Here is a 17,157-nt window from a genome sequence, read left to right on the forward strand (position 1 = left end):
GCTTGATTCAATCTACTGATCAAGGTGTTGATCCTTTCCCGAAGAAACGAATTTCTGGGCAGAACGCAAGCTAGAAAATATTTGTCTGGAATTCGTGTACACAATGGCGTTACTCTTCGATGATATGGAAACTCCAATAAAAGAGATTTTTTGTTCTCTAAACACTGGGGATGGACGTCAAAGATTGTTCGAATCAGAGAGATCTGTTTCTTTTTTTTTATACTTTTGACTACGTGCGATATTCGATTTCTATCCGCAGAGAGATGAACGACAGAAAGAATAAAATTCTTTTTTATCGACGTTACTGAAGCTTTTGTATTTTATTTAAAGTCAATACTTGTATAAACTTTGATGTCCTATCAAACGTGTCGTTTTAATCGAGTGAATTCTCGCATTTATTTAGAAAACCGTTCCGTCTCTTTTTTCCTCACTTTTGGGATCTTTTATTACCGCAAGTCTCATTTAACTTGATTTACTCTCTTTTCAGTCAATTTAGATTTTATTTAATTCAGGTTCACTGTTCCGTAAACTGCAACCGTCTCTGTTTGCTTACTTAAAAAAATATTTACTTAAACAATACTACTACTCAAACAATAAAACAACAAAGTAAATAAAAAAAAGATCAAACACCTTAAACACCAATTTAATCATCGATCGAAGCATACCTGGACATTCCCTCATACGATGCACCAATTTTTCCCCATGCCTGCCTCTCAAAGGTCCACTCAACAACGTATAATGCTGTTTCCTGAGTAAACTAGTCACATTACGATAAACAGCAGCCATTTCCATGCTATCGCGCGCATAAACCATTTTCTTCTGCAATCTCCTCCGAACCGGGTTCAAGTTCACGTCATTCTCCGTACCGAATATATCTTTTGTGTTCCTCGTGCAACCAATCGGGAGTCCAGATGCGTCCAATTCTTCCAGAGTGTCGATTTCCTTATAATGCATGTTGTTCGCGAACATCGTATAAAGCGCGCCGTTGAATACGCCAATTATAGTAACACTACTAATAAAGAGACCTAACAGAAGACATCTCTCGCTCTTTGTCGCTGGAAATGGGATTGGATAACCCGATATTATGAGCAGTGTGTGGAGAGCTATTCTTTGACCGTCCAGTTTCTTCAGCTTTGGACTGAAAGTTGAAGAGATTATTTTAGAGTGATATTAGGGTTTGATTTTGAGGTTTGAAGGCAGTTTAGGATTTTTGTATTCGTATCATAGTTACTAAATTTCCCAATTTCCCAATTTCCCAACCTCCAAATTTCCCAGTTTCCCAATTTCCCAATTTCCCATCTCCCCAACTCCCAAATTTCCCAACTTCTCAACTTCCATATTTCCCAATTTCCCAGCTCCCCAAATTCTCAAATCCCCAATTTCCCAACTTCCCAATTTCCCATTTCCCCAGTTTCTAAATTTCCCAATTTCTCATCTCCTCAATTCCCAAATCTCCCAATTTCCCACTCCCCCAATTTCCTAATCTCCCAATTTCCCATCTCCCCAATTCCCAAATTTCCCAATTTCCCACTTCGCCAATTTCCTAATCTACCAATTTCCCATCTCCCCAATTTCGCACTTCCCCAATTTCCCAACCTCGCAAATCCCAATTCCCAAAACTTCGATTCCCCGAATCCCTAATTTCCGACCCAAGAATGTCTAATTTCTGAATATTCACGCCCATAATTTCCACTAACGAGGATATCAAGTTATGTGTAACGTGTAACGTGTAACGAAACGTACCTTCGTGATTCGAGCAATCGAGCATAGTACCAAGCGAGGTAGGCGAAAACATAGGAGAGTATGATGCACAACCACACGGACCACCGAAAGATTCGATACATCCTTAAACCCTTTGGTATTTTGCCCGCCCTCGGAGTTATGACGCAAACTTCATCAAAACCCACCGTTGTGGTAAATTCCATACGATCATTGTTAGCGTAGCGTTTCACGAAGAAAGAAGCGAACGAAGCGACCACTTTATGCCGTACCACGTCACCTGGAAAAATTCCTTCCTGGAAAAAATATCTCGACTAATAACATTCTGTTCGCTGTTATTTTATTTCGATTCGTCTCCCGGGCATTTAATTACGCTTCGTTATTCGTTATTTGATTTCGACGTTTCTACATTTTATTTACGACATTCCGAAGGGAAACATCTTTTCTCCTGTTTCCCAGCATTCGTTGTTGACAGGTAAAACTTTCTGATCGAAAAGTTTCATAAACCTTTCCGAAATTACTTTTCTGTTATCAGTTGTCTGTTATTTTTAAACGACATACTTCTGCAGATATTAAAAAATAGTTATTCCAAATTGTTAAGCGTAAATAGCCTTTCGAAAACAAAAAGTTAATCGTTCCACAGTTTGCCAAGAGAATTGAAATCATAAATGAACGAAGAAAATCGAACATGTTTACCGATAGAAGCAAACTTTACAAGCAACTGAAATACGGAGAAATATTTTTCTCGTTCTTCACCGACTGGCAAATAAAATGCGGCTATGTTTGAGCGTGTTTTAGAGGAACATATTTTTGATATTTTGTAAGACAGGATAAAGAATAATATATGAAGTTGGTCTTGTTTTTATTTAACCTTTTTTTTCCAGAATTGCTTTTCAAATTATGTCCACGTTTCCATCAAGCTGGTACTGATGAGAGCCTGTTTTATATGCAGGTTCACTGTAATTTACATACGTGTAGATATCACAGAGGGAAAATTAGAATGTTCTGCGTTATAAAGAACGTAACAGAAGAAAAACAATGTTGGAATGTATCGTTTAGCTTTTAGTTAATTTGCGTGCGAGTAAACTTCAAAGCCGACGAATAAGTTTCGTTAATCTTCCTTCAGTAAAATGAACAAAATATCAATTATATAAATTCCGTTACTGTTCCGTAGTTTTTAATTATTAAATATTATATTTGATATAAAAATATTATTTGACTTCCCAATTTCCCAATTTTCCGTAAATAATTATCAGTCCGATTAGTAGCAAAGAGAGCAGTATAGTTGATAAAAAGTTACCTATGGCTTCCGTGTACGAGCCGTTTCCCATCTGATAACCATAGATTTTGTTATCGACGGGTTCGACGACGTTCACCGTGAAGTTTGCTTTTAGTGCCAACACTCCCAGCAGAATTCCACTGGTCGAATTGTATCCTCCCGAATGAACGTAAATAGAGCCACGATCGATTTTCCCTCGAATTTTCATTCCTTCCACACCCTGATCAAAGATGCTCACGTTAAATTTGTACCCGTCAAAGTTTACGGTACGTCGATGACACAGTGTCGACAGCAAACGCAAGATTTTTCTTTGCGATGTCGTTTCGACCCTTTCCAATCGTCCCCAGGCTAAAATAGACGTTCTTTTGCTAAAACGCTCGAACCGTTTCATAATCTGATGCTTCTTTCGTAAATTTTACGAAGATTTGCCAGATAGCTACAATGTTGAAAATTTGCAAAATTATGTAATTATGAAATTCACAAACTAACAAATCTATAACCCTGCAAATTCCCAAATCCAAAAATGCACAAAGACAGAAATTCTGAAATTTAATAAGCTGCACTGACCGAATGCACTCAATTTGGTCCACGCAAATAATGCACACGTCGTCAAAGCAATATTTATTTTATGGATACGCATGATACGTTTAATTTAGTAATATAAGTGCCGACGAATAATCGGAGGGAATGAATTTGATTAATCGTGGACTCGCCGACATTATTTAATTGTGATTCTCGAAAAACAGGCGCGCACCAATTGAGTGCCCAATTAAAAATACGCAGCTAATTGCATAGAACTCCGGGACAACTGTAATGCTCGCGTTAATGAACGCTTTAATTGTGTTCACCTACATTTTTCGTTCCTCGCGAACGGGTTATACTTGTACAAATTGAAGCCGTGATTTGACAGTGGTTCGTTGAAAAGCACGTTCAGAACACGTTGTTCCAACCATAATTTCCTCAACGTTCTATCGATCCTCTGTCTGCTGTCGCTCAACTTCGCCACATCATCGTTCCAGACAGCCAGCACGATAAAATGTTCTCTGCTGTTCAACATCATTGACGTGTTCAATAATTTCTCGAAAGCTTCGTTATCGCCGAGGAATATAATATTTATACTCCAAATATCGATATAATACTCGTCGAACTTCCGCCAGTTTCTCCTTATATTCCATTTATGGCGAAGGAGGTTCATCATTGGGGTTAATTTTCTGTGTCTCCTCGTTTTTTCCGTTTGATTCCTAACTAATTTATCGTCGCTTCTTATATTTCCATTTTGATAGAAACTCGACGGATGGGTTTTCAGTAAAATAACAGTGTTGCAGTATTCCGTGGTGGTTCGAAGCAGAACTTCGAAGAATTCCTGCAACGTTTTCGTACCGTTCGTGAATATCCCATGAAACACCATGGTTTTCGTTTTTTGCAGGGTACACAGCATCTCTGTCCAATACTTGATGGCTTTGTTGAATCTTTGCTCCTCGTTCGTGTAATTCGTCGTCGATGGGCGAAACAACAAACTGCCTAGCAATATCACCTTTAAAATCATCTGCAATCGCAAATTAGAGATTTAAGGTATCCATGTGGGTTATAATCAACGTTCTCGAATTACTGCCCGTAATTGGGAGGATCTTGAGGGTCGAATTGCTCTCAAATTGCTGCATTTGGGGGATCTTTGATATTGACATTTCTACCCTTCGGTTATACCGATCGCTTTTCTCGGATTACTACAATTACGAGGATCTTTGAGGTATAAACTTTTTAAGGGGCTCCAATTCTTGAATGTCTGCTCTGTGGATCTGTTTAATAGGGAGGATTGGCAAATTTAACAATTTGCTGAAGCGATATATCTAGAACTCGGGGTGGTTTTTTACCATGCATCTTATGTTAGAAATGTGTAATTTTTTGAAGCTGTTGATTCTAAAAAATTCTTAAATTTGGACATTATCAATTAGGTTAAGGTCCCTGAATCCCCAAAGACCCGAGTCGCAGGACGTTCTAAATTATTAAGATCATCTTTACCTCTCAACCCCAGTTCTCTCAGAAATCGCCGCAATTAAACCGATGTCCCAAACTTCCGAGCGAAACTTCTAACCGGGCATCAATTAACAGCCACCGACTTATTATAATAGCAGACTGCTTTGTTCACCAAATTTCCCTGTACCAGATTATTCGCCAGCTCACCGCCAGTTATCGGATCTCCGCCACTCTCGTATTACTGTAATTAGGAGGATCTTAAACTCCGTTACCGATATGACAGCTGAATGCTCTGCGATGCGATGCTCCAAACCTGGCTTCTCATCGGATTCCTTTAATTAGAATGATCCTCGAGCTTCTCGAATTACGGCGTATCTTTGACCGATACGTCGAACCGATAAAATTAGAAGGATCGCAAACTCTGAAGCTTCGTTCACTTTTTTATCGTGTCACTAAACAGTTTTTCACGGACGCGTTCGATGAAAAGTTGTCTGCTTATCCTGCGAAGCTCTGCTTCGTTCTCGATGATCGTCGAGGCACGTCCTCTTTTAGGATCGAGCTAGATAATAGAAGTTGGGTCGACGTTTAAGCGATGGGGATCAACGGGTCGTTTAGAGAGGGTGAGGTCGTTGGAAAACAACACAGCCGGTGAAATTCACATCCTTATCTGCAGGGGATCGAGCGACGCGGACGGGTGAAAATTTAATGAGGCCATTTAACAATGACATGGTCAACGCCGTATGTGGTTGACACCGGCCTCTGGAAATCAAAACGTATTTTAGGGCGAGTTGCGAAATCGATGCTGGCGATACAAAGCGAGATCGTGTAGTACATTAGCTATTGAAATAGTGGTACGAATGGTCGTGCGAGATCTACTCGTCATCTGTCTAGACTCTAACACTCGTATATCAGCAGATTTCGTCTTCAAACTTCTCCAACTTCAGATTCTGATATTCCCAAATGCCTATCTCACGCCTACAAACTTTTCTACAAAGTAAAGCCATTCTCTTTATCTTCCTATTTTTTCAAGAAGGGTCACCCTTGTTAGAAAAGTACGAAGGGTAAGAGGACGTAAAAGGAGGCCAGAATTGTCTCGAGGCAGTTGTCCGGAAACGTTTGAAGCAGTATCGAGCTTAATGACCTGTCAGACTCGAAGGAGCCACAATTGCGATGCAAACGTACGCTCGATTTGCTCGGGGTAAACACGATAAAGAGGGCGTGGAACGCCATAAAATCTGGCTTCGTTCGCTCTTCGGGCTGAATGTTAAGTTTCTTCGCTAGCTAGACGGCTCGTCGTACTTTTTTCCTGGAAACGTCGAAAGTGAGGATCGTTTCGAACAAGGGCCGGCAGCGAGCTTTACGATTGTCTTTCTGTTTTTTTTTTTTAAAGTTCGCGAACAAAGTTTTACTACCAGATTTGTCCTACCCATCATGAAATTCTTCAGCCGAACGTTTCAACTACGTCGCTTTTCCCTTTGTTTTCCTCTAATTCCTTCTCTGTTCCAACAGCTATGGTGGTATAAAGTATGTTTGTATGTTTCGTCGTTTTTCATCTTTCCATTCGAAGAAATGAATCGTCCTCGAGGAAATTGGAGGGTTTCATGACCTATTTTGACGTTTGATAAACGACCAACGTGCCGGGTTTATGGTTTCTTTCGTTTTCTTCAAGCATTGATCCGTAGGATCGTTTTCTTTATATTATTTTATTTCTTCCATAACTGCTCGGAAGATGGTCAATCCTTTGTCAAATTCGACGTAATTTCATAACTTTGAAGATATAAAATCCAGGGAGGGACCTTGTGGTTGGGAGCAGAAGGATTTAGGATCACCTAGGAGTATCAATATCTGACAATGAGAGATATAGAAACCTAGATACTAGAAGTATATTCAGGGCCCAAGATATCCTTGAAATAATTAAGCTATTTTCTCAGGTCTTGCAATTACTCGAGACGCGGTATATTATTACCTAGCAAATATTTTATGCTCAAACACAGGTTTCCGAGAAATTCTTGAAAATGCTTAAAGCCAACAGTTTCACGAGCGAACCCGGAGAAAATTTCGACGAAGCTGTACACTTACCGTGCTCCACGTTATTCTTCGTGGAAAAATTATCTGCAATCTTCTCTATCGTTTTCTCTCGTCGTTAAGTTAAAATGGGAAATTTGTTTGATTTTTATTGGAAATTTCCACCTTCGAGAACGATTTACGAGTCGAAGAGTTCCATTCTAGTAATCGGTGACTATCGACCTGGATAGTTTCTTCTGAAACGTCCGCGAGTAAAACTCTTAACTGACTCTAATTTCATGTTCCTTTCGGCTTAATAGTCTTCCCCGGAAGTGCTGCATGAATATTTATGCACCGCGAGGAGATCACGTGACAGCTTTGTTCAGGATCGAAGAGTCTTGCGGCTGCAAGCTAGCGGAAGCACGATAGCTATTCTATCGCAGTATTTCTTGCGTCGTGCAAGAAAATTACTGCAACTTCCATAACAGTCGTTTCGTTTAGCGAAAGATTACGTGGGGTAAGTTGTTTGTCACGGGATACGGATAGAATTGTAGTTTAAGAAGATTAGTACAGTTGGAGGACAGTAGACTTCGATATATCGTCATATTGTTAAATTGTTTTACACATCGTATTAACGTATGTTATATTCGAAGAACTTGTATCATTTTATGTTACAGGTTTCATCAACCAAAAAATTTAGAATGATATCACTCTACCTATTCCTTACTTGCACGATTTCCATAAAATCATCCACATGCACAAATAATTCCATGCAACCTAACGTTCTATTTTATCCTAAACTGCATTCCTTCGTCGAGACGAAACATCTCGACCACTTGTCAAAGGATGATACGGACAATTTGAAATTAATATTGAACTTCATTCACGAGACTCCCGAATTTCACTCCTTCGTGTTCTCCATAATTCAACCCGAATTTCAATCGAACGTCATCGACTTCCTGTTCAGACACATCGAAGATAATTCGATCGACGTATATACAGTAAGGTCCAGGGATCTCTCGGTGAAGGCTACTTGGATGCAACGATTTAGTCTGACCTGGGTCATCGTTGTTCGTGATTTGTACAATCTGTACATCTACATCTACTGGCAACCGAAACTGTGGACGTCCAGCAATCGATATCTCATCATTTTCATTGGAAATGAAGTGATTACGTCGTGGAGAGACGTCTTCGCAACTTTATGGCGGAAGTATGGCGTTTATAAAGCTGTCGTAATATCTGCTCAAGACGATTATCGGTGTATGATGAAGTATATGCCTTTCGATAAACGCGATGATGACTATGGCGAGGTCGGTAAACTGTGTCCGGATTATTTCAAAGGTATGATCGATAGAAATATTTTTTACACGATTATTTTACTTACCCTTGTTCTCGAAAATTTGATTAAAGTTACACGTTAATAAATTATGATTTAGAAAACTCGACCTCCAGAGTTCATCGACCGAAAGGGAGAAGACTCTTCGAGAATTTTCAGAATTTGCGAGACTACCCCATAAACGTGATCGCCTTCGAATCGTTGTTTATGAACGTTACTTACGACACGCAAAATCGGCTAAAGTTATCCAATCTCGACGCGAAGGTACTGTACACCCTGGAAAAGGTCCTGAAGGCAAAGTTTCGAATAACAGCAATGAGGAAACGCGACTTCGGACCGGAGGATCCTTTCTCTGCGTCGCTGAGGAGCATCGAGAGAGGAACCGTAGAGATGGTCATCACCGGTTTCTTCGTCAAAGTATACAGCAAGTTCCGCGAGTTTCAGCTGACTTCTGCCGTTTACGAAGATAAAGTGTGCTTTCTATCGCCCGACTCCGGCTTAGTGCCCAAGGCGTACATGCCTTTCATGCCTTTCCGCAAAGAAGTATGGCTGGTTCTCGTATTGTACAACATCGGGATCTCGTTCCTCTGGTGTCTAACGGGATACTTGAACGAGCTACTGTTGCGGTACGAATCCACTAGCGACACGATCGATAACGCTTCCGAGTTGATCGATCCATCCGTGCCCGGATCCTCCAAAGAATCCCCTCGAAATCTGGATTCCCACTCGAAATCCCTAAAGCCACCGGAAATACACAGCTGTCTGTCATCCATCTTCGACTTCCTCGAGACGCTCTGCTATCCCTTTCAAAAGGGTAGCAGCATCACGCAGAACTGCCTGCTCTCGGCCTCCCTCTTCTTCTCGCTGATAGTAAACGGAGTCTACGAAAGTTGTTTGGTGTCCAGCTTGAACAAACCGTTCCATTATCCTCAGCTACGCACCCTGGAGGACGTGGTGGACTCGGGAAAGCCCGTCATCACCAAGTACGCGAATTTGAAGAACGTTTTCGTGGACGAGTCTCCGTTGGACAGGCAGCTGATCCAACGAATCCACGTGATCAGATCGAACAGGTCGACCAAGGACATCGTCGTGTTCGACAAGAAAATCTCCATCACTAGGTACTACACGATGAAACTGGGGAACTTTTCGTACTTCGACAAAGACGGGAACGACATGTTGCACGTGGTCGACGAGTGTCCCATGAATTACAGAGTCGCTTACGTGTTGAGGTCGAATTCGCCGTACAGGGAGAGGGTGGATTTCGTGCTGCTGAGATCGAGGGAGGCTGGATTACTCACATTTTGGTTCAACAGAATGCTGTATCCGTTGGAACTGGCGAAACTGAGGAGGAAGTTGGAGATGGAGAAGGGGAAGGTCAGGCTGACCTTGGATCATTATTCGCTAACTATCGTGGTGCTGTTCGGTGGACTATTTTGCTCGGGATTGATATTCCTCGGCGAGGTTTATGCCGGGAGACATTATATGAGCCAAAGAACCAGTTAGACGCGCTTCGGGCTTTACGTTTTTATAGCACGAGAATGAATGAAACGAAGCGTTTTACGGGATCATAAAAGCTGCGGCAATTCTCTTCGATTTCGATATGCTTTTTTGGCGTGAAAAATTTGTTCAGCTTTTATTACATACGTGGTTTCGGTTTTTCGGGGATGTTTGTCCATTAAATCGTATCGATTTCTTGTTCCAGTGTTCGGTTTGTCGTGTCGGGGCCTTTTTGCGATCGGAATATCGATAACGTTTTTCATCGTCGACTTCTCGCGATCGCTCGACAAACGGAATCTGATAATGTATTTAGTTTCTTGCCTTTGATTTTGTCAAGCACGAGAAAACATCGCTGTTGTATCGATTTAAAGCTTAAATTACCGCGGAAATACTTGTATAAGTTTACTATTGATATTCTTAATACAAAATGGTCGATTACACATTGTACAGAATATTCAGTTTCGAAACTTAAAACGTTTCATGACTTAAAGGTATCGCAAAGTGCCACTTCTGTTACATCAATTTAACGTTGAAAGTTTCACAAAAGTGCCTGCATGAATCCATAATATTTTGAACAAAAAATTAAAAGCTGTTAATTATATCAAATAAAAGCCAGGTTAAAAATCTGGTACAATTTGAAAGTTTAAACTTCATCAAAATGATACACCAATTTACAGCTTAAGCGTTAACAAAAATTTTATTAATACTTTTAACATAAAATGGTCGACAGTTACATCGAAGTTATCACAAAAAACCGATTTCGAAATGTTAAAGTTTAATACAATTTCATGATAAGAGTATGATAAACAGAGAAAGAACCGTGTATGTACTTTGCAAACAAAATTTCCAGCTGTCCCGTTTCATTTTCGTCGAATAAAACATTCCCGAAAAAAGCAGACCGATTTCCCCGTCCGTTCTCGTTTGTGTTTCCCCGCTTGCGTTCCTCTGTTGCTTCTCCTTTGAAGAGGATAAACTAGTTATCGGGGATTGTTTTGTCTATATTCGCGAATAAATACGATCGTGCTCGTGACCAAACCGAGTTGAAGAATCGCAAACGGAATGAGAAGATGTCTGATCGTGATCTTTCGATGTTCCGACGGCTTTTGCTCTCTAAACAAATGTTTTTGCGATTGAAACATGCCCTGGTACCATTTCATGTAGAAACCGCCGTTGTTCAATCTCCCCAGGATACTGTTTATACGCTTGCGGAATGGAGATCCTGCAACACCGTTCATGTTTTACAAATAGCCGCTGCTATCGACAACCGGCGCGAATATTCTCAAGCTTGCACCAGTTTTTCCATGATAAATCGCTCGAAAATTTAGTTCAGGGTTTGATGGATCTACCGACGCATACTTAGAAATTCCATCTTCTAGATTTCGAAAATGTGGCATCGAAATTTCTGACCTCGCAAATTACGCGATTTAAATTTAAAAACGTGAAAACTTTCAAACGCTTCGGAGCTTCAATTTATTTTAAATCAAACACGATTTTTCAATGTCCACGCTCTGTGTGTATCTTCGATCAATTTTTCATCGAGAGATGAAATCATGTAAAACATGCAGATGGAAAAATGTTTCCTTTTCCAAACAGCTTCTTTGACCAATAAGCTACCTGGACCATTAGGGGATGTTTTCCTGTTCCACTTACGAACGTTAAATAATAAAACGAACCTTTAGTCATTGCGAAACCGATCACATAATATTTCGGATGCTCTTTGAGTATGTGCACGTTCTTTTTTCTTTCGAACTCGTCGTATTTCAATGATATGGTACCCAGTCGATGGATAATAGCAGCATCTTTCGTCTCAAAGAGTCTTCTATTCGATTCCGAGTCGTTTGCATATTGCAATCTGCGTCGAAGATGTTGCAGCACCGGTGACGTAGAATCCGTTAATGCGTCATCCATGATATCTCTCGAGTTGGTCAAAATTGGAAGTCCTTCAAAGCAATAAATTCTATTATATTTATGATATTGCATCTTAAATAAATTCCACATAATTTCTTATTAAAAACATTCCCGAATACGGGAAATTATGAAACAGCTATCGTACACCTCGAGTTTAAAATTTGTCTACTCCTACAATTTTATTTTAAATCGATTACCACTTCGGTCCAACTGTTCCAGCGTATCAATGTCTTCGTAATATATTCTTTTGCTGAGAAAGGAAGCAAGCTGGGACGTGAACACTCCGTTTAGAATGATGCTCATCAACATACAACACATGAGTATCAATCTCTGCGGAAACAAGGTTCGTTTCGACTCGAATGGCTGTATCATTTGCAGATACATGTGAACCAAATATTTGCCCGCGGATAAAACATGGGACAAAAAGTTTCGTGAGATTTTCCAAGGCTCGTATCGATCCGTTCGGAATGGATTACTGTGGAATAGAAAAAGACGCAGAACGTGGAACTTTTATTTCGGGATATATAGCAAAGCCTGTTAAATATTTCCAAGATACACTGCTTCATATAGTAGTTAAAACAAGCCGAGCGAAAGTAATGTGCGCTGCAAATTATACGTTGAAAACAAACGCAAAAATAAGCATCTTTAAAGGCGTGCTCTAATTGCGGACTCTTAAAATAATCTAAGAGGAAGTACACATTTTCTGGCTGGAATATTTAAAAATACGTTGAGAAGGTAAAATAAACTTTTAGGTTAACTATCGTTTAATGGGGGTTAATTTAGAATGATTAAAGATTTCTTTTTAAATATTTGTTTATTCTGTCGAATAAATTTTAGAATTCTGAAATACAAAAGTGGTCGAAGTAGCCTTTATTTAGACCATTTTCTCTGTACACTTTTAGACGATGCAAAATTACTGCTTTGACGTATGCACGCGTGACGTTGAGCTTTCAAACAGATATTTATGCGACTCGGATATAATATTTTCCGACTTCCTGTGTTTGCTTTCTGTACCATTCTTTTCTGTTTAGAAATCGAATCGTTCGGATTTCTGCGAAGTATGTAATAAAAAGAATTACAAGAATGAGAAAGGGAGTTATGTTCTGACGCTGATATTATTTTGAAGATTAATACGGTTTTTTTCCTTTTCCCGTGTTTTTGAAATGCGTTTTTCCCCAATTTTTTCTCCGTATTTGGAACTACATATTCTTTTATTTCTATAACGTTTATAAAATGTAGGTCGAGAAACTAGAAAAACAAAGACACGGAACTGTTAATTGAAGGAAGACCGAAATTAAATTTCGTATCAAATATCTAATTTGATTAAAAATGGCAATTAAATTGAAATTTGTATAAACAAAAAGAAAAGTACGTTCCCGGTGTTATCTTTAATTTCAGTTCTTCAAAACAACACAATTATCGTGGAGGCAAACTGAAAGCGTACTGTTCGATCCACTCACCGTGCAACCCCATTATATTCTCCCTTCTTCGTGTCTCCATTTATAGCAGCTTCGTTTTGTTCCGCGAGAAAACAAGAATTTCTGCTAAAAGACGCGTGAAGGAAAGCTAAGAACGCATAAAAGCATTTCGCTTCACAGTCAGAAAGATTATCCAAGATTTCGCGATTCCTTTCATCCCTTAATATCATAGTAATTGCGAGGATTGCGAAATATCCCAGGAATATGAGCATCCATGCCTCTCCATTGAAGGTTTTAACGAATATCTGAAGCACAATTGAATTTTTCCTGTTAGTATCGTGAACAAGAGACGGGCTTCAATATTTAGGGATCTGCGAGATCGAGGGGTCTAAATCTGTTTCTCCCCTGTTTCTCTGATTACGTCGCAATAAAAGGAATTCTGTCTTACCAGGTAATCAGGTATGGGAGGTGCCTTAGGCACCATAATACAGAGCTTGTCGTTCCCTACAGCCGTAGTGAACTCCACCTGTCTAGTCAGATAATCCTTTATAAAAAACTGATTGAACGAGACATCCGCCAACTGATACACCAGATGTCCAATTGTCCCAAAGAAAATGCCGTTCTCCTGCCAACCAAACTTTTCCGGAGACTTCATCAAAACTGTAGTAACATTCAACATTTTAGTAACTTCTTCCAGATACTTAAAATCCATTCCTGAAAATTTTCCGCCGATTACCGGCATGGTACTCGTTCTGAAGATGGAGACCTTCAAAGGGTACATGTGATAATTCGCCCTTTCCTCGAAGAAGTCAGTTACGAACGTCTTGTCCGGTTCGTTCACCATCAAAATACTGTCCTCGTTGTTCTTCACGCAATACCAATCGCAGCTGCTGTTGAAGAAGAACCTCGTGTGGTAACCAGCATAGTCGATCAAATCGTATCTGATTATCTTTTCGCCTATGAACACCATCACTCTAAAGATCCTTCTGAATCTCCACAGTTTCTCGAACCCCCATTGAAAGAACCTCTTCACCTCGTACCAGTCGACGGATTTATGAGTGTAGTCGTACAAGAGATAAAATTTATCCGGTTGCCAAAAAGAGATCAGATGAGGCGAGTTGAAGATCTGCCTGAGGTGCTCGAAATCGGTGAACAACAGCACCACGCAGCTACCCTGATCGAACGACTCATAATCGCGATTCATGTTCCCGAACCTGAGGTAAATTAAGTGTTTTATGGTGACCATTTTTATGGAAACGTTTAGAGCGTCGAAAACGCAATGTTGAATGTTGAAGTCGTAGTCCTGTTGGTAATCGTCGAGGACCACCGTCACCAACTTGACGTAGCTGTTCCCGGCCCATTTTTCCAGGAAACGGTAGATAGTGGACAAGTTGTCAGGCTCGACTGGCGTGAAAAACACGGCTGCAACGTGCAGCGGAATGGACGAGTAGACGAAAATCGCTAGTAGGATCCTGGACATCGTACGAGGACGCTGCGAGACGCGTTTATCTTGTCACCCTTTGGAGCTGAATTTATAGCACGTGTAGCCGTACGTGTTTACCGGAACCCCTTCGTATTTTAATGCCCGCGAGGTTTCGCCTATAAATAAATTTCGACGTTTATAGAATTCTTCTGAGGTAGGGTAAAGGAATGATGGCGCTTTTCGAGGAACACTCGCTACAGGATCAATTCAGTCGATACGTATTTTCAAAGTTAGACGTAATGTCTACTTAAGATAGAAAAGTAGGTTCCTTTCTACAAGAAATATGTTTCTAAATTATTTTGAGAGCAACGTTTCCTGAAAAAGGAATGCGAGCGATGGAAGATTGAGAAAGCTCTCGTAAGAAATTAGTATTCTCCTCGAGATAGCTGGTGTAGGAAGGGACTTAAACGGGAGAATGTTTGAGAAAAAGCGGAAAATGTACAGCAACTCGGTTACAAGTTGAGAACTTACAAGCACAGGATTTGATGCAAAGCCCTTTGCCGAACACCGAGAGGTGTCTCGTTAATTCGATTATAGAAGACGCTTCAGTTCTTGTAGGGGCAGCTTCCAGGTTGCGGCAAATCAATTTAACTACCCTTCATTTACATGCTGATGGTTAAGTGGTTCGATAACGATACAACCGTATTGTTAAACACTTGCAAAATGTAGATAAGAGCAGTAAATTTGAAATAATCTTATTATTAGATTATTGAATAAAAACGAAGACTATTATTTTTAATTCTTTTTTAGGGACGGTGTATGGAAGTGTAAGAACAAGTTAAGCAAGAAACAAAAATGGCGAGAATGAATAATGGAAGAAAGAGAGAGCGAAGAACGCGTTAACAAGACGGTGAAGATTATAGTGGCCGGAAGAACAGTTTTTTATTCTGCGGAAGATCTATGGCCTGATGGGGCCATTCGTAAACGCTTGAATGACTCTTGGTCCTCCAGAAATGGTCTGGAAACTGGAGGATTTATAGTGCACAGATTTCTATGTCAACAAGATCTATGGACACATTTTTACCACCTATGAGCGTGCTTCAATTGCAAGATTAGATTCGTTGACAGTTCTTAAAGATGAGAATGTTAGATATATAGCCTAATCAATTATTTTACAATCTAAACCCGAAAGTAGTATTACGAGAGAAAAGCAGACGTTGCAGCATTCAATAATTTTAGTAATTTCAAACTGACAAAGTTGTAAGGTCTCCAAGTTCTGAAAGTTCAAAATAGTAAAGTCGCGACATGCATAAACTAACCACCGTGTACATATCACTAATAAGCCGCATCAAATAGTTACCAGATTTAATGTACTTTCGGGTGATTTGATATAAAATGCGAATATTATTCACCACGTTGCACCGTCATCCTGCAAAATCAGCAATTAATGGCTTCAAATAAACAGCTTGAACTAAATGATGGCTTTTGGTCATCATTTTACCGCTGCAATATGTTGCGGCAAAATTCGACATGCATATGAACCGCTTTGGAATGAAATTTTGCATAAATCGTGCGATTAATTATTTTGAAAAGTCGCCATAATTTTGTAGTAAATCGATACAACGGTTATAATAACCTCCATTATTTTCGGTTAATTTGTAGAAAACAAAGCACACTTTCGAAAACTGTACGTAAGTAATTATGCCATTTCCATAATAAACAGAAAAATGTCGAGATTTAAAGTTGAAATTTTAATTAAAATTATTTGTTAACGGAGAGTAAATAGTGGTTTACATTGAACGGACTCTATGTACGATGCAACGAAATTCACTGCAACGATGAAAGGTTCGGTCTGTGTTCCAAACAAATTGTTGTTCGTAGCCATCCAATTTACCTAGCAGATATTATACGTTGCTCCTTTGTCAGGATCAGGGTTTTAACTGACGTACATTTTATGCTCACCGTTTCGATTAACTGGTCGCAAAACGTTTGAATTTCTTTAATCTAACCTCTGTTCGCCCCGACGGGCTACGCTGACCAAATATAAATTTTCAAATTGTAAAATATCAATTACTGTTTATTTTATAAGAGTAATTTATAATCCTCTTTTCCTTTGACTTTGCCGGTTTAATTTTCCATTCTGTGTTAATTATTCTACCGCTAACCATAACTTAGTTGAGGATGTTAGAATCATTACATAACGAACCTTAACACCAGAATGGAATTAATTATTCATGATTCGTAATTACTTTCGGAGGTACAAGATACTTCCACGATAATTTGTCTTTACGAAGAATGACGTCATTAGACTAGGGATTAAATTTGTAAATAATACTTTCCAAACTCCTAAACTTCTTTACATCGAAAAAATTCCTGTTCAGCGTTTCCATCCCCCAAATTGTAAACTCCAACCCGAAAACCTATCAACACGTTAACAAAAGCAATCTGCATTGAAAAATGATCGAAGCGACTGATCGCGCTCATCTATCAATCAATTTCCATCGCGGAAGATCAAATCGGGTCATCCATTGAATTTTTCTGCCAGAGGAGATCGTGTCTCTCGTAGACTTTCATCGACCGACAATACCTGTCTCGCGCA

The 17,157-nt window shown here is 39.7% G+C and overlaps 3 protein-coding genes across 3 annotated transcripts; 1 reads left to right on the top strand and 2 right to left on the bottom strand.

Annotated features, from left to right (window-relative positions):
- Positions 1-91: 91 nt before the first annotated feature.
- Positions 92-7,217, bottom strand: LOC105663757 (uncharacterized). The gene is made up of 5 exons (XM_076536195.1): positions 7,052-7,217; positions 3,020-3,346; positions 1,744-1,999; positions 666-1,138; positions 92-552 (listed from the first exon to the last, which is right to left on the bottom strand). The coding sequence occupies exons 2-5, from the start codon at positions 3,204-3,206 to the stop codon at positions 515-517; spliced, it is 954 nt and encodes a 317-aa protein (XP_076392310.1). The 5' UTR covers positions 3,207-3,346; positions 7,052-7,217; the 3' UTR covers positions 92-514.
- A 545-nt stretch (positions 7,218-7,762) lies between these two features.
- On the top strand, positions 7,763-10,200 carry LOC105663758 (uncharacterized). Its single transcript, XM_012294956.2, has 2 exons — positions 7,763-8,317; positions 8,413-10,200. Exons 1-2 carry the CDS (start codon positions 8,014-8,016, stop codon positions 9,813-9,815), a joined length of 1,707 nt encoding a protein of 568 aa, XP_012150346.2. The 5' UTR covers positions 7,763-8,013; the 3' UTR covers positions 9,816-10,200.
- A 435-nt stretch (positions 10,201-10,635) lies between these two features.
- Positions 10,636-14,728, bottom strand: LOC143265303 (uncharacterized). Its single transcript, XM_076536595.1, has 5 exons — positions 13,584-14,728; positions 13,178-13,440; positions 11,915-12,192; positions 11,483-11,749; positions 10,636-11,028 (listed from the first exon to the last, which is right to left on the bottom strand). Exons 1-5 carry the CDS (start codon positions 14,613-14,615, stop codon positions 10,787-10,789), a joined length of 2,082 nt encoding a protein of 693 aa, XP_076392710.1. The 5' UTR covers positions 14,616-14,728; the 3' UTR covers positions 10,636-10,786.
- Between the last annotated feature and the right edge of the window lie 2,429 nt (positions 14,729-17,157).

Source organism: Megachile rotundata, chromosome 10 (assembly GCF_050947335.1).
Source record: "Megachile rotundata isolate GNS110a chromosome 10, iyMegRotu1, whole genome shotgun sequence".
In the NCBI taxonomy this organism is placed as follows: domain Eukaryota; kingdom Metazoa; phylum Arthropoda; class Insecta; order Hymenoptera; family Megachilidae; genus Megachile; species Megachile rotundata.